The 23,546-nt window shown below is 50.6% G+C and overlaps 2 protein-coding genes across 4 annotated transcripts in view; one reads left to right on the forward strand and one right to left on the reverse strand.

Moving 5' to 3' along the window:
- CLU (clusterin) overlaps positions 1-15,057 on the forward strand; it is a 34,517-nt gene extending 19,460 nt beyond the window's left edge. Inside the window, exons 4-9 of one of the 3 annotated variants that reach the window (XM_082217687.1) lie at positions 1,531-1,698; positions 4,226-4,667; positions 6,889-7,002; positions 9,537-9,763; positions 11,879-12,068; positions 14,816-15,057. In XM_082217687.1, the coding sequence (XP_082073813.1) occupies positions 1,531-1,698; positions 4,226-4,667; positions 6,889-7,002; positions 9,537-9,763; positions 11,879-12,064 (1,137 nt within the window). In that variant the 3' untranslated portion in view covers positions 12,065-12,068; positions 14,816-15,057. Of the gene's footprint in view, positions 1-1,530; positions 1,699-4,225; positions 4,668-6,888; positions 7,003-9,536; positions 9,764-11,878; positions 12,069-14,808 lie in introns of all 3 variants that reach the window. The other 2 variants (XM_082217686.1, XM_082217685.1) reach the window with 2 other exon arrangements.
- A 1,477-nt stretch (positions 15,058-16,534) lies between these two features.
- LOC309528672 (uncharacterized protein) lies at positions 16,535-21,663 on the reverse strand (the record flags this gene model as incomplete). The annotated part of the gene is made up of 4 exons (XM_082216282.1): positions 16,535-17,670; positions 18,852-19,058; positions 20,388-20,949; positions 21,640-21,663. 4 exons carry the CDS (start codon positions 21,661-21,663, stop codon positions 17,459-17,461), a joined length of 1,005 nt encoding a protein of 334 aa, XP_082072408.1. The 3' UTR covers positions 16,535-17,458.
- Positions 21,664-23,546: the final 1,883 nt, after the last annotated feature.

Raw genomic sequence — 23,546 nt, forward strand, 5'->3', positions numbered from 1 at the left:
CCCACTCTTGCAAAAGATGCAACTCAAAGCTGACCAGCAGCGCCTTTGGGGTGAGGTCAAATTACTGCAAACTTGCAACAGCTTGACCTCGCCCCCAAAGGTGCTGGTTTTGACATTTATTCCCCCCCCCAATTTTTTTTTATTGGTTTTCCAAATTTATAACAAACACAACAACAAACAAGAAAAACATTACAATATCGAAAAACAAACAAACAAACATTTATCCTAACAGTAAAAATTCCAGTTTTGTTACCATTGTTGGATGACTTCCTCAAATCCCCCAGCTGAGTTTCCATGTAACTCATTGTAGCAATTTTCCAACACTATTTTCATATAAAATTGACTTGTTCAATTAACATCTTTCTTTCTTTTCATTTTGACTTCTATCCATAGTATTATACAATTTCACATCCTTAAATCCTAGGCCAATTTGATACTCACAAGTAGTTCTATTTAAATTATCTTAACATATTTTACTAAATAATCCTTAATTTTCTTCCATTCCTCTTCATACTCCTCCTCCTTCTGGTTGTGGACTCATCCGGTCAGGTCGGCTAGCTCGAAAAAATCCACCATCTTCATCTGCCATTCCTCCACTGTTGGTACTTCTTGTGATTTCCAATTTTTGGCCAGCAAAATTCTAGCAGCAGTTGTGGCATACAAAAACAATCTGACATCTTTCTTGGGCAATTCCAAACCTATTATTCCAAGTAGAAAGGCTTCTGGTTTCTTAATAAATGTGTATTTCAATTCACTATAAATCTTTTCCCAGAAGTCTTTCACGTTGGGACACATCCACCACATATGGTTGTTTTTTTTATAGTTTTCGAATGCTGATTTTTGTGCGTTGTGTATTGTTACTTTTTGATATCTTTCATCTGGGCTGCATCAATAGGAGTATAGCATCTAGATCAAGGGAAGTAATAGTGCCACTGTATTCTGCTCTGGTCAGACCTCACCTGGAGTACTGTGTCCAGTTCTGGGCACCACAGTTCAAGAAGGACACTGACAAACTGGAACGTGTCCAGAGGAGGGCAACCAAAATGGTCAAAGGCCTGGAAACGATGCCTTATGAGGAACGGCTAAGGGAGCTGGGCATGTTTAGCCTGGAGAAGAGGAGGTTAAGGGGTGATATGATAGCCATGTTCAAATATATAAAAGGATGGCACATAGAGGAGGGAGAAAGGTTGTTTTCTGCTGCTCCAGAGAAGCGGACACGGAGCAATGGATCCAAACTACAAGAAAGAAGATTCCACCTAAACATGAGGAAGAACTTCCTGACAGTGAGAGCTGTTCGACAGTGGAATTTGCTGCCAAGGAGTGTGGTGGAGTCTCCTACTTTGGAGGTCTTTAAGCAGAGGCTTGACAACCATATGTCAGGAGTGCTCTGATGGTGTTTCCTGCTTGGCAGGGGGTTGGACTCGATGGCCCTTGTGGTCTCTTCCAACTCTAGGATTCTATGATCTCCCAAAGTGTCTTAAACCTTTGCCCTCTTGAAAAGAACTTAACAGCCCTGTTTGGCTTTTGTAGGAAGCTCTCCTCCTTGCCCAGGAGACTGAGAAACAGCTGAGCGAGAAGGAGGTCTGCAACGAGACCATGTTGGCCCTCTGGGAAGAGTGCAAGCCCTGCTTGAAGCAGACCTGCATGAGGTTCTATACCCGGACGTGCCACAGTGGAGCTGGTCTGGTTGGCAGGCAGGTGAGCATGTCAGCTGTGGACCCCCAATGTAATGGGTTTGAGTTACTCGTGCGTAAACTGTCCCCGTTAGGGGTTTAATTGCCTTGGTTAAACCGTCCTGACTGCACAGCCCATCTCCGCCTGGCTGCCTCAGTCGCTAGCAGAATCTGTCTGTGGGCGTTTCTTAAACCTTTTCCAGCATAAAAGCTGTTTGACTCCCAGTCGTCTCCGCCTCTCACTGCGCGGGAGTCTTCTGCGCATGGAGGGCGTGGGCAGTGGAGGACCAGTGCTCTCCTCACTGATGTCCAGAGAAGAATCCCGGAGCTCTCCCTCCGCTTCCCCCATTTGCCCCCCCTTGGTCCCTGGTGTTACGCCGATTTCCTTCCTCCTCCACCAAGCTGCGTCTCCCCCTGGTGCTGGTACCTTCTCCTGCAGAATCGGGGAGCCTCTCCTTCGCCTGTCGCTGTCATGTCAGTTCCCTGACACCCAAAAACCTGCCTGGAGAACCGGGGCAACATCTGATATGGAAAGATAAATATCTGGATGGGGCCAGGCGGGGCACTCAGGGTCGGGCATGGCAGGTCAGCCAGAGAAGGCTCTGTCCCTCGTCCTCCCTTGTTGCGCCAGGGACCAGGGATCAGGACCTCAGGGGCTGAACGGTGCCCCCAGGAGTGGGCATATGGAAGAAAGTCCTTAGGGTACCCAGACTCTGAAAACTATTTTGGGTTTTAATGGGGTGAAGCTGGAGGTTCTGGTCGCCTCGCCTCTGAAAGGATATCGAAGAGTTGGAAAAGGTTCAGGAGAGGCACCCAGAATGATCTCACGGGGATGGGGCAGCTCCCTAATAATAATAATAATAATAATAATGATAATAATAATAATTCATTATTTATACCCCGCCCATCTGGCTGGGTTTCCCCAGCCACTCTGGGCGGCTTCCAACAAAGTATTAAAATACAGTGGTCTGTGTATAGTGAAGGCGCCAGGCGAACTTCCCTGGGGAGGGCATTCCACAGATGGGGAGCCACTGCAGAGAAGGCCCCGTTCTAAACTAATGCAAGATGCTTCTTCTTAGAGCTGATGTCCAGGGGCTGTGGGCCATTTGCTGCCCTTGTTCAGGATGGAGGGACCCTCTTGGGTACAGAGCGGACCCTCTTGGTAGTTCCTCCGCCTCTGGGGGCCCCAGGGAGAGACAGACTTCTCCATGGGACTCCTTCCTCTTTGCCACCCTGACCTGTTCCTTTTGAGGGGAATGATTTTAGGAACCACCTTATTTACATGGCTGTAAGCTGTTTTATGGGACACGGGTGGCGCTGTGGGTTAAACCACAGAGCCTAGGTCTTGCCGATCAGAAGGTCGGCAGTTCGAATCCCCGTGACGGTGAGCTCCTGTTGCTCGGTCCCTGCTCCTGGAAACCTAGCAGTTCAAAAGCACGTCAAAGTGCAAGTAGATAAATAGGTACCACTCCGGCGGGAAGGTAAACGGCGTTTCCGTGTGCTGCTCTGGTTCGCCAGAAGCGGCTTAGTCCTGCTGGCCACATGACCCGGAAGCTGTACACCAGCTCCCTCGGCCAATAAAGCGAGATGAGCGCCGCAACCCCAGAGTCGGCCACGACTGGACCTAACGGTCAGGGGTCCCTTTTACCTTTTTAAGCTGTTTTAAATTCATGATGCTAGTCTAGCAGGCCACTGGCCTGATCCGGCCTGTCTCTTCTGATCTTCTTATTATTTATTGAGTTTATATACTGCCTTATACCCAGAGGTCACAGGGCAGTTCACAGAAAAAACCCACAAAATATATAATCAGAATAAAAACAACACCCCAATAACACCCCCCACCCCTCCAGAAAAGAGCCATGTTTTAAAAGGGCATAGGATGTGAATCAGATCAACCAAAGGCCTGCTTAAAAATGAATGTTTTTTCCTGGTGCCTAAAGGTATGGCGCTGTGGGTTAAACCACAGAGCCTAGGACTTGCCGATCAGAAGTTCGGCGGTTCGAATCCCTGTGACGGGATGAGCTCCCGTTGCTCGGTCCCTGCTCCTGCCTACCTAGCAGTTCGAAAGCACACCAGTACAAGTAGATAAGTAGGTACCGCTTTGGCAGGAAGGTAAACGGCATTTCCGTGCGCTGCTCTGGTTCACCAGAAGTGGCTTAGTCATGCTGGCCACATGACCCGGAAGCTGTACGCTGGCTCCCTCGGCCAATAAAGAGAGATGAGCGCCGCAACCCCAGAGTCGTTCGCAAGTGGACCTAATGGTCAGGGGTCCCTTTACCTTTACCTTTAAAGGTGTATAATGAAAGTGCCAGGCGAACTTCCCTGGGGAGAACATTCCACAGACGGGGAGCCACTACAGAGAAGGCCCCGCTCTCATGTTGCCACCCTCCGGACCTCTTGAAGGGGAGGCACACGAAGGAGGGCCTCAGAGGATGATATTGGGGGGTCCGGGTCAGGTCATATGGGGAGAGGTGGTTCTGAGCCCTTTCAGGCTTTTTAGGTGTAGAAGCTGAAAGGATGTTCTGGGCTTTTCTCTGCTCTCACTGCTCCAGCTGGAGGATTTCCTGAACCACTCCTCGCCCTTCACAATCTGGGTCAATGGGGACCGCATCGACTCCCTGAAGGACGCAGACGAGGACCAAGGGCAGCGGTTGGACGACTTGGAGGAACGCTACAGCCTGGTCGAGGGTGGCGTGGACGACCTCTTCCAAGAGAGCACCCAGGCCTACGGGCATCTTGCCCCCTTCTTCCAGTCGCCCTTCAGCGGCTTCCGGGACATGTTTTGGGGTCCCATCCGCAGCATCCGCCTCCCGGGGGCCCGCCTGGCCCGGGATGTGTCCCCTTTCCCCTCCTTCCCAGGCCAGTACCGACCCCACCAGGACTTCCACCAGCTCTTCCAGTCGCTCCACCAGATGACCCAGCAGCTCATGGACGGGGTGCAGAAGGGGCCCGGCGGCCAGTGGCCGGGGCTTTCCCTGGGGAGGTTCCCGACAGGTGAGTGGAGATCGCGGGCAGGTGAGCAGGTCTGGCCTCCGACACCTGTCCAGAATTGCCTGCCTGCTAGGCAATCGATATAGGACATAATAATAATAATAATGATAATAATAATAATAATAATAATAATAATAATAATTTACACCCCGCCCACCTGGCTGGTTTTCCCCAGCTACCCTGGGTAGTGGTCTGTTAAACATTAAAAGAAAAAGGGGAAAAAAAGAACAGTGCTTTACCAGAGGTACCATTGTACCACTGTAGTCTGTTAAACATTAAAAGTTTCCCTAAAGAGCGCTGCCTTCAGATGTCTTCTAAAAGTCAGATAGTTGTTCCTTTTGACATCTGGTGGGAGAGCGTTCCCCAGGGCGGGTGCCACCACCGAAAAGGCCCTCTGCCTGGTTCCCTGTAACTTGGCTTCTCACAATGAGGGAACCGCCAGAAGGCCCTCGGAGCTGGACCTCAGTGTCCGGGCTGAACGATGGAGGTGGAGACGCTCCTTCAGGTATACTGGACCGAGGCCATTTAGGGCTTTAAAGGTCAGCACCAACACTTTGAATTGGGTCCGGAAGTGTACTGGGAGCCAATGTAGGTCTTTCAGGACCGGTGTTATATGGTCTCGGCAGCAAACATACTGGGTGTAATTGTTAATTTAACCTCTGGGAAAAACTTTGGAGAAGTGATTTGAAGTTTACAGCATGTTATTCTTTGAAGAACTACTTGAAAATGATTTACAGATGGTATTTAACTACGAGTAGGCAACGCGGGTGGCGCTGTGGGTTAAACCACAGAGCCTAGGACTTGCCGAGCAGAAGGTTGGCGGTTCGAATCCCCGCGACGGGGTGAGCTCCCGTTGCTCAGTCCCTGCTCCTGCCCACCTAGAAGTTCAAAAGCACGTCAAAGTGCAAGTAGATAAATAGGTACCGCTCTGACGGGAAGGTAAATGGCGTTTCCGTGCGCTGCTCTGGTTCGCCAGAAGCGGCTTAGTCATGCTGGCCACATGACCCGGAAGCTGTACGCCGGCTCCCTCGGCCAATAAAGCGAGATGAGCGCCGCAACCCCAGAGTCGGTCATGACTGGACCTAATGGTCAGGGGTCCCTTTACCTTTACTAGGCTTGCTTAAATGTATAAGACTGAATCAGATAGGTACTGGAGATGCAAAGAGGCAGAGGGAATGTTCTTTCATATGTGGTGGACTTGTAAAAGGGTAAAAAGTATTGGGAAATGATCCATAATGAATTGGAAAAAAATGTTTAAAAGCAGTCCCCACCCCAAAGTCCTTTTTGTTGGGGATAATGGAGACAAGTAGAAAGTGTAGTCCCCAGCCCAGATCAGAATTGGGACCTGTGCTTTTTGGCTTGTTTGCAAATTATCTAGAGCCCCAGGTGGTTAGAACCAAAAGGGGTTGCCAAGAGCTGCAAAAGGAGTGAATGGGTGGCAAAAATGGGAAATGCAGTTAGATGTTGACAAGTGCAAAGTGATGCACGTCGGAGGGGGAAAAAAAATCTTAATTTCACACCTGCACTCGTGGGGTCTGAACTGATGAACCAGGAACGAGTCCTTGAGGTTGGAGTGGATGGTTTGGTGAAGAGGTTGACCGTGTGTGTGGCAAACACCATGCTAGGAATCATTAGGAAAGGAACTGGAAATGAAACTACCACTATCGTGATGCCATATGCAATGAGTTGGGTCAGTGGTTCCATGTAGCTCAATACTGCCTGCACAGACTGGTAGCATACCCGGTTTCAGGCAGGAGATACGTCCAGCTCCAGTGGGGATGGAACCTGGGCCCAGTGGAGATGGAACCTGGCCTGGTGCTAATAATAATAATAATAATAATAATAATAAATTTATTATTTATACCCCGCCCATCTGGCTGAGTTTCCCCAGCCACTCTGGGCAGCTCCCAATCAGTGTTAAAAACAGTACAGTGTTACATATTAAAAACTTCCCTGAACAGGGCTGCCTTAAGATGTCTTCTGAATATCAGGTAATTATTTATCTCTTTGACATCTGATGGGAGGGCGTTCCACAGGGTGGGTGCCACTACCGAGAAGCACCCAGCAGCCCCCGTTTCCCATTAGGATGGGGGCGAGGAAAGCATTACGATACTTGCACTTCTCCTTGGCTTTAATGTAAGATGCCAGTTTGTGTCTCGGGTGCATCAGGGAGGGACTAGAAGCCCCCGCCATTAGAGTCACCGTCTCTCTCCTTCTCTGCCAGGGGCCCCCAGTCCTGTGGACGACCGCCTGGTGTGCCGCGAGATCCGCCGCAATTCTGCCGGCTGCCTGAGGATGAGGGAGAAGTGCGAGAAATGCCAGGCCATCTTGGACGTCGGTGAGTCGGTCAAGGCTGCCTCTTGATTCATGAAAACAACTTCCCTTTGGGGGGCAGTATTCTCTTTTTGGGTTGGAGCCCCCCCCACCCCCCCACTGTCCATTCAGTTTTCTTGTTGTTGTTTAGTCATGTCCGCCTCTTCGTGACCCCCGGGACCAGAGCACGCCAGGCACTCCTGTCTTCCACTGCCTCCTGCAGTTTGGTCAAACTCATGCTGGTAGCTTCGAGAACACTGTCCCACCATCTCGTCCTCTGTCGTCCCCTTCTCCTTGAGCCCTCCATCTTTCCCAGTATCAGGGTCTTTTCCAGGGAGTCTTCTCTTCTCATGAGGTGGCCAAAGTCTTGGAGCCTCAGCTTCACGATCTGTCCTTCCAGTGAGCGCTCAGGGCTGATTTCCTTCAGAATGGAGAGGTTTGATCTTCTTGCAGTCCATGGGACTCTCAAGAGTCTCCTCCAGCACCAGAATTCAAAAGCATCAATTCTTCGGCGATCAGCCTTCTTTATGGTCCAGCTCTCACTTCCATACATCACTACTGGGAAAACCATTGCTTTAACTATACGGACCTTTGTTGGCAAGGTGATGTCTCTGCTTTTCAAGATGTTGTCTAGGTTTGCCATCGCCTTTCTCCCAAGGAGCAGGCATCTTTTAATTTCGTGACTGCAGTGATCATGGAGCCCAAGAAAGTAAAATCTCTCACTGCCTCCATTTCTTCCCCTTCTATTTGCCAGGAGGTGATGGGACCAGTGGCCATGATCTTCGTTTTTTTGATGTTGAGCTTCAGACCATATTTTGCGCTCTCCTCTTTCACCCTCATTAAAAGGTTCTTTAATTCCTCCTCTCTTTCTGCCATCAAGGTTGTGTCATCTGCATATCTGAGGTTGTTGATATTTCTTCTGGCAATCGTAATTCCGGCTAGGGATTCATCCAGCCCAGCCTTTCGCATGATGAATTCTTAGAATCATAGAATCATAGAGTTGGAAGAGACCACAAGGGCCATCGAGTCCAACCCCCTGCCAAGCAGGAAACACCATCAGAGCACTCCTGACATATGGTTGTCAAGCCTCTGCTTAAAGACCTCCAAAGTAGGAGACTCCACCACACTCCTTGGCACACTCCTTCATATAAGTTAAATAAGCAGGGGGACAATATACAGCCTTGCCGTACTCCTTTCCCAATTCCATATCCAGTTCTAACTGTAGCTTCTTGTCCCACATAGAGATTTCTCAGGAGACAGATGAGGTGATCAGGCACTCCCATTTCTTTAAGAAATTGCCATATTTTGCTGTGGTCGACACAGTCAAAGGCTTTTGCACAGTCAATGAAGCAGTTTTCTTACAGAGTTTTCTTACAGTTTTCTTACAGAGCCTGAATTTTGGGGTCAGGAGCTGCAATGGGTTTGGGGTAACTTTGCAGGAGATGGGCCACTTAGTTCTTCCTCACCTTGATTGCTCAGTTCTGGGTGCCAAAGATGGGGAGGGTCTGTGCCATCATAAAATCAGAAAGTTGGAAGGGACAATGAGGGTCATTTAGTCCAGCCCCCTAAAATGCAGGAATCATTTGCCCAAAGTGGGGCTCAAATCCACGACCCCAAGATAAAGTATCTCCTGTTCTACTGACCGAGCGTTTTGCTCTGGATCAATTGCTTTTGAAAATAATATTTCATTGACAATTCCTTATTGTTTCACTGGGGTGTCTAGTAAAATAAATAAATAAATATTGCGGTACGGCTTGATTTCATATCCTTTACACATAAGGAGGCATGTGGACAAATGCTCGTTCCTGCTTGTTTCATGGGTTTCATGAAAATACAGTCAATAAGACACAATAAACCCATGTTCTTTTATTTTATCATATCTTATTCTGATTGTCTCTCTGTTCAAATGATGTGCACATGATAAGAGGGCAAGGGAATTAAGATGAACATTTTTGTCTGATCCAGCCAATGTATTGATAATTACTGGGGTGTTCCCCCCCCAAATATTTGGAATATTCTCAAACATACTCTGCTGTACTCATGTTCCGTGCATAAAGAGGCTGCATAATACTTCTTTTCCTGGCATATTTTCTCTCTCTCCTATCTTTCTGTAAATTTTTCCTTTTCTTATACAGTGGATGCTCGGGTTGTGAACGTGATCCGTGTGTGAGGCACGTTCGCAACCCGCAGCATTCTCAACCTGCAACGTCGCATCTGCGCAAGCGCGGGTTGTGATTCAGTGTTTCTGTGCATGTGCAAAGCGCGATTTCGTGATTCTGCGCATGCGCGAGTGCCGAAACCCGGAAGTAACCCGTTCCGGTACTTCCGGTTTTCGGCGCGTCTGTAACCCGAAAACACGCAATCTGAAGCATCTGTAACCCAAGGTCTGACTGTAATTTTAAAATATCAGTAAAAATTATATGGGGGGAAAAGATGAGGGTGTTTTGCTCTGGATCCTTCGCTTTCCAGAAGATCTTTGATCAAAGATTCTGTGCTCCACAATTTTATGATTCTATTATTCCCTCGACCTTTGCTTCCCTGCCTCCAAACCTCCTCCAGATTGCTCCCAGACAGACCCGGAGCAGACCCTGCTGAGAGAGCGTTTTGAGGACGCCCTTCGACTGGCAGAGCGCTTTACCCGGAGATACGACGAAATCCTCAAGGCTTTCCAGGAGGAGATGCTCAACACCACCAGTCTCCTGGACCAGCTCAACCAGCAGTTTGGCTGGGTGTCCCGCCTGGCCAACGTCACGCGGAATAACGACAAACTTCTGCAGGTCACCATGGTGGGTATCTCCTTGCCCCTGGGCCCAGTCCGCCCATAATGCTCTGCCATGCTTTGCTCAGCCTAACTATGGCTTGTTTGCATGTGCGGATGCAGCCAAGCGCACTGACCATGGTGTGTTTTTGTAATGTGCATGGGTTGCTCGTGTGTAAGTTGCCGCCTCTCCTGGCTTTGTTGCCTTGCTAAACCTTTCAGTCTGGGCAGCCCTTCACTTCGTGGCTGCCTCAGTCGCTAGCAGAGTCCGTCAGTGGCTGTTTCTTAAATCTTTTCCAACATAAAAGTTGTTTGACACCCAGTCTCCTCCTACTCTCTCTGCGCAGGGTGGGCGTGGGTAGCGGGGGACCCGTGCTCTCCCCGCTGGTGTCCGGTGAAGAGTCCTGGAGCCCTCTCGCCGATTCCCCCATCAGCCCCTCTATATCCCTGGTGTTGCGCTGATTTGCTTCCCCATCTGCAGAGCTGCCTCTCTCCCTGCTGGGCCCTTCTCCAGCATCATTTGAGAGCCTTCCCTCCGCCTCTAGCTCCGATGTCAGTTCCCTGACAGTTTTCTACCAGCAAACCATGGTTTGTTGCCTTACGGACCATGGTTTAACAGTGGTTTGGCATTATGTCCGAACACAAAAATCTTGCTTAGCCATGGTTGTTTTTTGTTGTTGTTGTTAGTCGTGGTTGTTTGTTGTTGTAATTTACAGTGGACGCTCGGGTTGCGAATATGATCCGTGCAGGATGCACGTACGCAACCCACAGCGTTCGCAACCCGCGTCTGCGCACATGTGGGTTGTGATTCAGCGCTTCTGTGCGTACGCAAAGCAAGATTTAGCGCTTCTGCACATGCGCGACCGCCGAAACATGGAAGCAACCCATTCCACAACCCAAAAGTTGTGGCTTTTGTTAATCTTTAGGTAGATTTTTGGGCCAGGAAACAGAGTTCACATATAGGTGGTAAAATGCCTGTCTTTCCTTTTACTGCCTATTTATGACCTCTGGGGTTTGCTAAATGCATTCCTCCTGGGTTCCTGTTTTATTTAGCCTAAACATGTATGCATGCTCAAAATAGGAAATACCGTATTTTTCATTTTTGAAGGGTAAAAAGTGCGTCCTATAGAGCGAAGACGCCATAGCCCCGTGACCCTCTCCCAGCTGGAGAGGTGACGCGCGGCTATGGCAGGAACCTCTCCAGCCGGGAGAGCACTCGCGGGGCTAAAGCAGCCCCCCGCGACCCTCTCCCGGCTGGAGAGGTGATGCGCGGCTATGGCAGGAGCCTCTCCGCTGCGCCTTTCCGCTGCTCCCTGACCTGCTCTTTGGGGCTGGTGGTGGGCTTCCCCCGTGTCACCTCTCCAGCCGGGAGAGCACTCGCGGGGCTAAAGCAGCCCCCCGCGACCCTCTCCCGGCTGGAGAGGTGATGCGCGGCTATGGCAGGAGCCTCTCCGCTGCGCCTTTCCGCTGCTCCCTGACCTGCTCTTTGGGGCTGGTGGTGGGCTTTCCCCCCGCCAGCCCCAAAGAGCAGGTCGAAAGGAACCTGAAGCCTGGAGAGCGAGAGGGGTCACCGACCGCTCTCGCTCTCCAGGCTTCCAAGGTAACCTGTTTTAGAGTGGCACCTTGTTTTAGAGCGGGAAAACAAGAGGGGGAAAGTTCTCCCCCTCTCTGTGCAGCGCCTCCTGCCGCTTCGCTGAAGGGGCACTGGGCAGAGAGGGGGAGAATTTTTTTTCTTGTTCTCCCCCCTCTAAAACAAAGTGCGTCCTATTGTCCGGTGCGTCCTATGGTGCGAAAAATACGGTAGTTCTTTGTAGTTAAGAAGCTTTCTCTGATCGGACTTTGTCCCCACGTGGGGATTTTCTGAAATGCTCAGGGGAAATCTGATTGGTTCTTACAAACGCTTTGTAGAAGTTCTTTCATTAATAAGAACGACCTGGGCCAGGGAGTGGGATGCGCACTTTCTCCCAGGGTCTTGCTGGTCAAGCCTCTTATCTATTGTCTTAATTGGGGTCCAGTCCTTCCTTTGCCTTCAGAGCGCAACACCGGTCACAGCTGGGAGAATCCAGTGTGCAGCAAGAACTGCCTTCTGAATCGCTTGCATGTGCTAAGAGCCATTGATCTGCCTTCCCCCCTCTTCTTCAAGGTGGCGACCAAAACTTCTGACCCCGAGGACCCAGCCCAGCCATCGGACACACAGGTGACCGTCCAGCTCTTTGACTCTGAGCCGCTGACCCTGTTGGTGCCGGGGGACCTGGAAGTGAAAGACCCCCGATTCATGGACCTGGTGACCAAGCAGGCCATCCGCCAGTTCAAGGCCAACGAAGTGTAAGTGTGTCCGGAGGGTGGTGTGTCTCAGTGGCTAGAGCCATCAGCTTTGCAGGGGAAAGGTTCTGGGTTCAAAATGCGGTGGCACTTCCAGGTAGGGCTGGGGGGAGACTCTGTGCCTGAAACCCCAGACCGCCATGGCTGCCAATCCGTGTAGACCAGGGTTTCCCAAACATCTTGTTTTTTTGGACTACAACTCCCATCATCCTGAGCTAGCAGCGGATGATGGGAATTGTAGTCCAGAAATAGCTGGAGAGAGTGCATTGTGGAGTAGATCTGGTCCCATTTTTTAAGTAGGGATTGGATGGCCACCAGGGATGGATGCTTTTAGCTGAGATTCCTTTCTTGCAGGGGGTTAGACTAGATGACCCTGGGGTGTCCCTCCCATCTCGTGATTCATTATTCTTATCCCCCTACAGGTACAATTCCCAGTGTTCCTGGTGAATGATTGATTGCTAAAGCACTCTTTTGGCCACATTCACACCATATCTTTAAAGCACTATTTAGTTTATAAAAACTGCTTGGTTTAAAATGAGAAAAAGACCGCAAAGTGGTTAAAAAAAAAAGATTAAAAAATTATTGACAGAAATTTCAGACTTTTGAAAAGTTAAAATAACGGTAGACCAAACAACAGACCAACTAGATACCATTTTAAACCGTAATACCTTCCCAGAAATAATTCTGGGAACTGTAGTTTAAGGGCGCTGAGCATTGTTTGGAGATCTTTATTTCCCCCACAGAGCTACAATTCTCAGAGCGATTTATGGCTGAACCATCCTTCCTTCTCCACGGCGAACTCTGGAAATTGTAGCTCTGCCCTCCTAAATAGCTCTGATGCCCTGAGAAAACTACAGTTCCCAGGGTTCTTTGGGGCCAGCCGTGACTGTTTAAAGCGCTTCCATAGCGGCTCTTTGGGCTCTACCATTCAGGACCGCGGGAGGGGGGTCTCGCGTGGGATCGGAGTTCGCTCACTGGCGCGTTCCATCACATGACACCCCCCCAGCACCCAGTCCAAAGGGGTCCAGCCCAGACACAGGACTACTTAACTTTGGGGGGGAAACTGAGCCCCTTGAGCTGTAGCCGAGGCAGATGGCGCAGGGTCCCCCAAGAGGCCATGCCTCGAATTGGGGGCTCCAAACGGTGTGGCCCCCCACTCAGAAATGGACTGGGTTCCATGGGCTCTTCTTGGGGGGCTTCCAAGGCCAGGGGCAGTCTACCTGGATTCCTAGCTTCCTAGCTTCCCAGGGGTATTTGGCCGCTGTATTTGGCTATTCACCGTATTTTTCGCTCCATAAGACGCATCTGACCATAAGACGCAGCTAGTTTTTAGAGGAGGAAAGGGGGAAAGCCCCCTTTTTTTGAGGATCAGCTCAAAGTTGTTGAGCTTACTTTGCAAAGGGAAAAAAATCCTGTTTTTATAGGGTTCAACTCACAGTTCTGCAACTTCTTTAGGAAAGGAAAGGGAGCCGTTTCTACAGTTTCCAGATAATCTAATCAGCCAGTCCCATGTCGCTGGGGAAACAAACAGCCTCCGTCTGCAGAACATTCAAAAATGGAGGCCTGGGCAAAGGAGCGGGGCCAGAAACGCATAGCTGTCAACCGTCCCTTATTTGGTGGGAAACTCCCTTATCCCAGCGCCATGTCCCGCTGCTGTCCCTTATTGATGATGTCCCTTAATTTCCCGGGTTTCACGCTCGCCCGGCTTTGGACGGAAGCAGCGGCTCGGGGTCCTCCGAGTGAGAGAGAGAGCGCGCACAAGCTGCCGCGTCTCCGTCTCTCCCTTTCCCCCCTCAGGGGCGCATTGTGAGGAGACGGGTGCCAGCGGTCGGGCAGTCAGCCCCTCTCTTGCAAGACTTCCACCGCGCTGCCAGGGGAAGCTGGAGGCGGCAGCGGCTGAGGAGGCAGCCTGAGGGAGGAGGAAGAGGAGGGGATGGGGAGGGACGCAGATGGGCGCCGCCGCAACCGATTCATGCCAGGCTTGCGGGCAGCGTGGGCGAGTTTCTCTGTCCCTCCCTCCCTGCCTCTCGGGTGGGGAAGGGCTGATGGAACTCCTCGCGCCAGGACGACGGCAGCCCCGATGTGCTGCTTAGCATCCCCTCCGACCAGTGCATCTTAATGTAGTGATTTCCCCCTCTGCATCCCTTTCCTAACTCTATTTTTATAAATCATTTGTCCATCCATAGTTCAAATTTTTACTACAAGTTTTCTGTCAATCTTACCAATGTATGTAACTCTTTACAATAGCTTTTCAACTAAATTGTAAACTTTCCCCATTCTTTATGAAAGAGGTCCTCTTCCTGGTTTCTAATTCTGCCTGTAAGCTTTGCCATCTGGACGTCGTTCATCAGTTTTGTCTGCCACTCTGCTTTGATCGGAGTTGTAGACCCTTAGGATCATCTAGTCCAACCCCCGGCATAACACAGTCAGTCGCAGCCAAAGCAGCAGGGCTCCATCAGTGGCGGATTTATGTATAAGCTAAGCCAAAATCCCTTATTTTGGCTGCTGATCCCTTATTTTCGAGGCTGCTGGTCCCTTATTTTCAAATCTGTAAGCTGACAGCTATGCAGAAAGGGAGCCAGCAATCGACCACACATTCATTCCATAAGATGCACAGACCATAATTCGTTCCATAAGACGCACTTGCTTTTTAGGAGGAAAAAGGTGCATCTTATGGAGCGAAAAATAAAGTAGTTCTTCCGCAACAAATAACTTTCTCTTTTCCCCTTCTCTCTCCCCCCCTTCAAACAGGGAGTAGCTTTGCCTCCCCCCACCCCGCCTGCCCCCCCTGGATCTCAGGCCACGACAAGGGAGAGAGAGAGAAGCCATAGCCTTCTGCCGTTCCTGCTGCCAATGCTCTCTTAGCGCGCCTCCGAGGACCTTCGCCCGCCAAGCGCTGTCCGTCTGTCTTAGTAGTTTACACTGTACCGCCTGCCCTGTTTTTGCTGCTGGGTCTTTGCCGATCCGAACCCGAAATAAAAGATTATATTAGGCCCAATGCTCTGGGACGTATTGGTGCTGTGTGTGCTTCCTATAGGTTTGGTTTTCTAGAGGAAAAACCTTAGGAACAACTTTCTGAGACTTAAGAGCTGTTGGACTCCCTCTGAAAGTGGACCTTCCTTCCCTGGAGGTTTTAAAACAGGGGTCCGGTGGCCGACTGCTGGGGTTCATTAGCTGCGATTTTTGCATTGCGGAGGGTTGGGATAGATGACCGCTGAGGGTCCCTTCCAAGCCTATAGTTCTATGAATCTCTCTGTTTCAGTCAATAACCAGTAACTGCAAGCATGCAAGTTGGGTCCTTGGCGCTTGTGTACTTAATGAGCAGGTGAATTACCAACTTGCAAAATGTGCCATCCCTTGTAGCTTGGCCCTTAGCACACTTTTAATATACAGTGGTGCCTCGCAAGACGAAAAGAATCCATTCTGTGAGTCTCTTCGTCTAGCGTTTTTTTCGACTTGCGAAGCAAGCCCATTGACGGATTAGCAGATTAGCGCTATTAGTGGCTTTTAGCGGCTTAGCGGATAAACGGATTAGCGGCTTAGAAAAAGGGGGGGAAGGGAAAAAAACCAGCAGGAACTCGCAAGACATTGTCGTCTTGCGAAGCAAGCCCATAGGAGATTCGTTTTGCGAAGCACCTCCAAAACGGAAAACTCTTTGGTCTAGCGAGTTTTCCGTCTTGCGAGGCATTCATCTTGGCAGGGCACCACTGTATAGTGCTCCCTTGGTTCTCGAACTTAGTCCGTTCCGGAAATTCCGTTCCAAAACCAAAGTGTTCCAAAACCAAGGTGCGCTTTCCCATAGAAAGTAATGCAAAACGGATTAATCCATTCCAGACTTTTAAAAACAACCCCTAAAGCAGCAATTGAACATGAATTTTACTATCTAACGAGACCACTGATCCATAAAATGAAAGCAATAAACAATGTACTGCAGTCACACAATCAGTAGCTGAACTGGGTTCCACACAGTCACAGAAAAATAAGAGCCGCAAAAACAAAAATGCAAAATAAATAGCAAAAGCAGACAGATTTCTGTGTAACACTCAAAACGGAGCACATTCGGCTTCCAAAAAAAGTTCGCAAACCGGAACACTTATGGGTTCCAAGTTGTTTGGGTTCCAAGTTGTTTGAGTACCAAAGCGTTTGAGAACCAAGGTACCACTTTATAGAGACAAACAGCAAGGTTCTCTAAGATTTCACAGTCTCTGCCTGCAAACATGCCATAACTATAAAGCACATTTCCCCCCACTAGATTCCATGGAGGGAAAATATGCTTTAAATGTATGGTGTGTTCGTAACCCCGGACTCTATTTGCTCTTCCTCAGGCTGAAAAATCACTCGCAGTTCTGAAAATTATTTTAGGATGCATCGCTGACAATACAAATTCGCAGCATGCGTAGGCCGATCTCTCAGGTCTGTGATAAAAAGGGTCGTTCACAGGCTGGATTTTGTAGGGAACAAAAATGCAGTCAGTGGCTCAGTAGCCCAATTTATTAGCTTTATTTCCATATTTCACACTGGGGACACAACAGTTGCTAATACAGGTGCAAATTTGCCTTCTCTGTCCCCAACACCACCCCTGAAGTGTAGCTCTAATTTTACGCCTTCCTCTTAGAGGCTTAGAAAACCGAAGAGACCCCCATCACCAATGCAAATCCAGCCATGCAAACACATACAAGCAGAAGTCTACAGAGTGCTCAGATCTCCCTCGTCAATGCAACAGCACGTTTAGCAACTGTGACAACCTTCACACAGTTGCATGTGTGCTCCTTGTGTGAAAAGCACATATGCACATGGTTGGACATTTGCAACTGGGCTTCAACCTGGCTGCAGATTTTGGACGTCTGGCAGGGAACAGACCACCACCGTTGGCACTTGAACCCCAATTGCAATTCTACAAAACCCTGATTTCAAAATTTAAAACTCTGCCCTTCTCTCCTGTAGCAACCAGATTCAAGAGCTGTTCCAGCCATGATTTTGTAAGGCAGAGTTCCTGCAAAAAGGCTGGCTTTTAGCTTCCTCCAGGTAGCATCACGGCTGGAAGTGGGCCGGTGGGTTTTGGAAACTTGAAGGTGACGTTCTCCCCAGTGCTAGGACACCTTGGCCTGCAGAAGGTCCAAAGTAAACTCTCCACTGGCATCTCCAGGTAGGGCGGGGAGAGAACCCTGCCAGCCTGTGTAGGCAGTGTAGAGTTAGATGGCCCCGAGGTCCTAACTCGGACAAGGCACCTTCTTTCGAGAGCTCTGCACCCATATCATGACAGCTCAGCGCAAGTGGAGGCAGCCTTTAGTTAGCCAGTCCAAAAAACAGTGCAGTGAGCACCCTCATTCCCTGAAAACTCGATTTTGCGTGCCCACCGCGGTCAACCACCCTACAGAAGTCGGAGCGCCGGATCTGTGGCTCAGCTCCTCCTCTGCTCCTGGATGGCCTTTGCCACGGATGCCACGGCAGCCTCGTTCATCTCGCAGGGGTAGAATCCGTCCTGGATGCTGTAGCAGCCATGCACCGTGCGCACCAGGGCTTCGTGGTGGACCTGCCGCTGGGTGTCCAAGATCTCTTGGGTGCTGCCCTTCGGCTTGTGGTGAAGGACAACCAAGACGGCCTTTCGTACTCCTGGGGTGGGGGGGAAATGGAACAGAAACATTATCATTGATGTTATTTATTATTATTAATACATTGGTACCTCTGGATGTGAACGGGATCCGTTCCGGAGCCCCGTTCACATCCAGAAGCGAACGCAACCCACGTCTGCGCATGTCATGATTTACCGCTTCTGCGCGTGACGTCATTTTGAGCGTCTGCGCATGTGCGAGCGGCGAAACCTGGAAGTAACGCGCTATGTTACTTCCGGGTTGCCACAGCGCGCAACCCCGGAAATACTTATCCTGAAGCTACTTCTACCTGAGGTATGACTTTTAAGAAACCAGGAAGATGGAGTATTTTCTAAAGACTGGAGTCAATTTGTACAGTCATACCTCGGGTTATAGCCGCTTCAGGTTGCGTTTTTTTGGGGTGTGGAGTGCGTTACTTCTGGGTTTCGCTGCTCCTGCATGCACAGACAGTCAAAATGATGTCACGTGCATACGCAGAAGCGGCGAATCGCAACCCGCGGGGTGTGTTTGCTTCCGGATGTGAATGGGGCTCCGGAACGGGTCCCGTTCGCATCCAGAGGTACCCTGTACCTTTTTAAAGCCCATGACATGAGCCTGTTGGGTGGATCAGGCCAGAGGATGCTCCCCTGGTCTAGCATCCCGTTTCCCCAGTGACCAACCAGATGCCCTTACTGGGATGGAAACGATGCCTTATGAGGAACGGCTAAGGGAGCTGGGCATGTTTAGCCTGGAGAAGAGGAGGTTAAGGGGTGATATGATAGCCATGTTCAAATATATAAAAGGATGTCACATAGAGGAGGGAGAAAGGTTTTCTGCTGCTCCAGGGAAGCGGACACAGAGCAATGGATCCAAACTACAAGAAAGAAGATTCCACCTAAACATTAGGAAGAACTTCCTGACAGTAAGAGCTGTTTGACAGTGGAATTTGCTGCCAAGGAGTGTGGTGGAGTCTCCTCCTTTGGAGGTCTTTAAGCAGAGGCTTGACAACCATATGTCAGGAGTGCTCTGATGGTGTTTCCTGCTTGTCAGGGGGTTGGACTCGATGGCCCTTGTGGTCTCTTCCAACTCTAGGATTCTATGATTCTATTCTATGATGCTTGCAAGGGGGGGGGGGCGTGAATGTGAGCTGTTTGTCCGCGTGGGGCAGAGCGCAGACCTGCTTGCCCTGCAAGAGCTACTCACTGTTCAGCGCCGCCAGGGCACAGAGTGTGTCGCTGCCCACGCGGGAGGAGACAGGGCAGAAGAGGAGGAGGAAGCGGTCAGACTTCTCTTCGTAAGCCTCCTGCTGGAGGGAGATCCCGTGGCCTGCCAGGAGCTTGGAGACGTCGTTGACAATGTCCTTTTCGCAGCCTCCTGTCTGCCCAGTGGTCCAGACCTGCACGGGGAAGGCTGGGGACAGGAGGAAGGGAAGAAGGGAATGGGGAGAGAGAGACCCCTTTCAGTTCATGGCTGGAATCCCACCCCTACTTGGCTACATTATTATTTTTATTTATAGATTTACAGTGGACGCTCGGGTTGCAAATGTGATCCATGCGGGATGCATGTTCGCAACCCGCAGCAGCACGTCTGCGCATGCGTGGGTTGTGATTCGTGATTTGGCACTTCTGCGCATGCGCAAAGCACGATTTAGTGCTTCTGTGCATGCGCGACCGCCCAAACCCGGAAGTAACCTGCTCTAGTACTTCCGGGTTTCGGCGGGTGCGTAACACGAAAAAACGCAACCTGAAGCGGCTGTAACCCGAGGTATGACTATACAAGGTGAGGGTAGCTGATGGGAGTTGTAGTCAAACCATCTTCCCGGCATAATAATAATAATAATAATAATAATAATAATAATAATATCTGGCTGGGTTTCCCCTGCCACTCTGAGTGGCTCCCAACAGAATATTAAAAACACAAGAAAACATCAGACATTAAAAACTTCCCTAAACAGGGCTGCTTTCATATGTCTTCTAAAAGTCAAATAGTTGTTTATTTCCTGGGTCATCTGATGGGAGGGTGTTCCACTGGGTGGGCACCACTACTGAGAAGGCCCTCTGTCTGCTTCCCTGTAACCTCACGTCTGGCAATGAGGGAACCGCCAGAAGGCCCTCGGAGCTGGACCTCAGTGTCCGGGCAAAACGATGGGGGTGAGACGCTCCTTCAGGTATACTGGGCTGAGGCCGTTTAGGGCTTTCAAGGTCAGCACCAACACTTTGAATTGTGCTCGGAAACGTACTGGGAGCCAATGTAGGTCTTTCAAGACCGGTGTTATGTGGTCTCGGCGGCCGCTCCCAGTCACCAGTCTAGCTGCCGCATTCTGGATTAGTTGTAGTTTCCGGGTCACCTTCAAATGTAGCCCCACGTAGAGTGCATTGTAGTAGTCCAAGCGGGAGATAACCAGAACATGCACCACTCTGGCCAGACAGTCTGTGGGCAGGGAGGGTCTCATCTTGCGTACCAGATGGAGCTGGTAGACAGCCGCCCTGGACACAGAATTGACCTGCGCCTCCATGGACAGCTGTGAGTCTAAAATGTCTCCCAGGCTGCGCACCTGGTCCTTCAGGGGCACAGTTACCCCATTCAGGACCAGGGAGTCCTCCACACCTGCCCACTCCGTCCCCCCAAAACAGTACCTCTGTTTTGTCAGGATTCAACCTCAATCTGTTTGCCACCATCCATCCTCCAACCGCCTCCAGGCACTCACACTCAAAACGGCTGCATTTTGGCTGTGCTTACCTGTGAGTGTGGGAGCAGAACTGGGCCAGGAGGAAGAAGCCCATCTCTGGGATCCGGGGCTCCTCTGGAGTCTTGCATTCTCTTGACGGAGCCAGTCGTTCTCTTGTACAAGGTGTGACACTCGGATGTCCTTCTCCTCCAGCTCCTGCTGAATCTCCCCATTCTTCCCCAGTAGCTCAGACACCAGTTTCTCCTGGTCCTCCAACTTCTCCTGGACTTGTTGCTTCTCCTTCAGCAGACGGGACACTTTCTCTTTCTGCTCCTGCAGCTGCCGGTTCTCTTCCAGCCTGCGGGCTCTTTGCTCTTCCTGGATGCTCTGAAGCTGTCGATTTGTCTCCCGCAGCTGGAAAACGAGCTCCTCTTGCTCGCTCAGCTGACGACGGAGCCGCTGGTTGGCTTCTAGCAGGTTGGGCTTTGCGGCTGGCAGGCTGCTTCTCAGGGGCTGATCGTCAGCCAACAGCTGGGCAGCGATTTGGACAACCACCTCCTGGGCCTGGAGGAATTGGGAGGCCAAGGGGTGCAAGGAAGCCCTCAAAGTCTGCAAAAGAGGGAAGGTCCCAGGCTGTCAAGGCAATCTAAGCAGTGAAGTAGGCGAGCCCAGAGGGAAACTACTTGAGCTACGTAACAGGCTTTATAAGAGGAGTATTGGAGGGTGGGGTCCGGACTGACTCCAACTGCACAAAGCTGAGGTTGCTGAACACTTGGGCTGTTTGGGGGCTTTTATTGTTTATGACCAATTAATTAAATGAAATAGTTTTAATTGGGTTTTGAAAAAGAAGAAAAAGATGCAGTTACCGTATTTTTCACTCTATAGGACGCACTTTCCCCCCTCCAAAAATGAAGGGGAAATGTGTGTGCGTCCTATGGGGCGAATGCAGGCTTTCGCTGAAGCCTGGAGAGTGAGAGGGGTCGGTGCGCACCGACCCCTCTCGCTCTCCAGGCTTCTGGAAGCTATCCGCAAGCCTTCGGAGCGTGGTGGGAGTTTCCGCTGGGCTCCGAAGGCTTGCGATAGCAGCCTGCAGCTGAAAGCCCGGGGAGCGCAGCGCTGCGCACCCCGGGCTTCGGGCAGCCACCCGCAAGCCTTTGGAGGTTGCACGCAACCGTGCCGCTGCTCCCGGACCTGTTCTGGGGGCTGGGGTTGGGGGAAGCTCGGGCTTCCCCAGCCCCAGCCCCGTGGCTAAAAACAAAGCCAAGACAGCAAGCGGGATCCATCCCGCTCGCTATCTTGGCTTCTGCCAGAGCCGCGCGCAGCCTCTCCCGGCTGGAGGTTGTGCATGACTAAAGAGGAGGCCAAGACTGCCAGTGGGATGGATCCTGCTCGGTGTCTTGGCTTCTTTGCTCTTTGGGGCTGGGGGGGGATATATTTTTTTCTTTATTCCCCCCCCTAAAAACTAGGTGTGCCCTATGGTCCGGTGCGCCCTATGGAGCGAAAAATACAGTAACTTTTCCTGTTTTGAATGTCACCAGGCTATTATTCCTGTTCTGCAGGGGGTTGGACTAGATGCCCCTTGGGGTCCCTTCCAACGCTACAAGACTATGATGCCTCTCAGTTACTTGCCTGCAGCTGTGACTCCAGAGAGCCCGCCTCTGTCTGACTCAATGCTCCATTTGCTGTGGTGCAACTGCCACTCTCTGCCGTGTCTTGAACCTGGTGCTGTAAATAGAGATGATGATGATGATGATGATGATAATAATAATAATAATAATAAAAAACAACACCTTTTTTATTTATACCTCTCCCTCCCCAGCGGAAGCCGGGCTCAGAGCGGCTAACAACAATAAAAGTAACACAGCATTCTAAAATCAATTTGTTTTAAAATCAATTTAAAATCAAATTAATAGCAACCATTGGGCTAGAGTTCTGTGAGGATTGCCGAAGGAGGGAGTCAGACTGTGCCCTGGCCAAAGGCCAGGTGGAAAAGCTCTGTCTTGCAGGTCCTGTGGAAAGATGTCAAGTCCTGCAGGGCCCTAGTCTCTTGGACAGAGCGTTCCACCAGATCGGGGCCACAGCCGAAAAAGCCCTGGCTCTAGTTGAGGCCAGCCTAACCTCCCTGTGGCCCGGGACCTCCAAGATGTTTTTGTTTGAAGACTGTAAGGTCCTCTGTGGGACATCCCAGGAGAGGCGGTCCCGTGGGTACGAGGGTCCTAGGCCCTATAGGGCTTTGAAGGTCAAAACCAGCACCTTAGACCTGATCCTGTACTCCACTGGGAGCCAGTGCAGCTGGTACAGCACTGGGTGAATGTGATCTCGCAGCAAGGACCCCGTAAGGAGTCTCGCTGCAGCATTCTGCACCCGCGGGAGTTTCTGGGTCAGTCTCAAGGGCAGCCCCACGTAGAGCGAGTTACAGTAATCCAGTCTGGAGGTGACCGTCGCATGGATCACAGTGGCTAGGTCAGGGCGAGAGAGGTAAGGAGCCAACTGCTTAGCTTGGCGGAGATGAAAAAATGCCGCCTTTGTTATAGCTGCAATCTGTGCCTCCATGGAAAGAGAGGTGTCGAAGATTATACCCAAACTCTTAACGGACGGTGCTGGCACTAATTGCACCCCTGCAAGAGATGGGAGTTGCCCCCCCAATCCCATATCGTCCCGACCTAGCCAAAGGATTTAACTTCAAGGATTTAACTCCCACGTAACCATCCAGCCACAGCTTCCAAACATCTGGTCAGTGTGTCTGGGGCAGAGTCAGGATAGCTGTCCATCAACAGATAGAGTTGGGTGTCATCGGCATACTGATGGCACCCCAAACCAAAACTCCGGACAGGTGAGCCCAAACAGGTTCATGCTGCTTTTAAGAGTCTCATCACTGTTTGCTGGGATCCAGATCTCATTACTCTCGACCCCCTGGGGCCATAGCTGTCAACTTACAGATTTGAAAATAAGGGACCAGCAGCCTTGAAAACAAGGGACCTGCAGCCTCGCCTGTTCCAGGCACTCCAGTCTTCCTGTCCTCCTGCAGTCTGGTCAAACTCATGCTGGTAGCTTCGAGAACACTGTCCCACCAACTTTGTAACCAGAGGTTCAGCTGAATAGAATCTGAATCACATGCACCACAAGGCCTAGGCACTGCAAAGTTTGCAGCAGCACGTGCAACAAAATGGCATCCAGCATTCAAAAACCCCCTCAGCTTGCATTAACTAGCCACACAAGAGGCATGCAAG

Source organism: Podarcis vaucheri, assembly GCF_965113315.1.
Source record: "Podarcis vaucheri genome assembly, chromosome: 3".
In the NCBI taxonomy this organism is placed as follows: Eukaryota; Metazoa; Chordata; class Lepidosauria; order Squamata; family Lacertidae; genus Podarcis; species Podarcis vaucheri.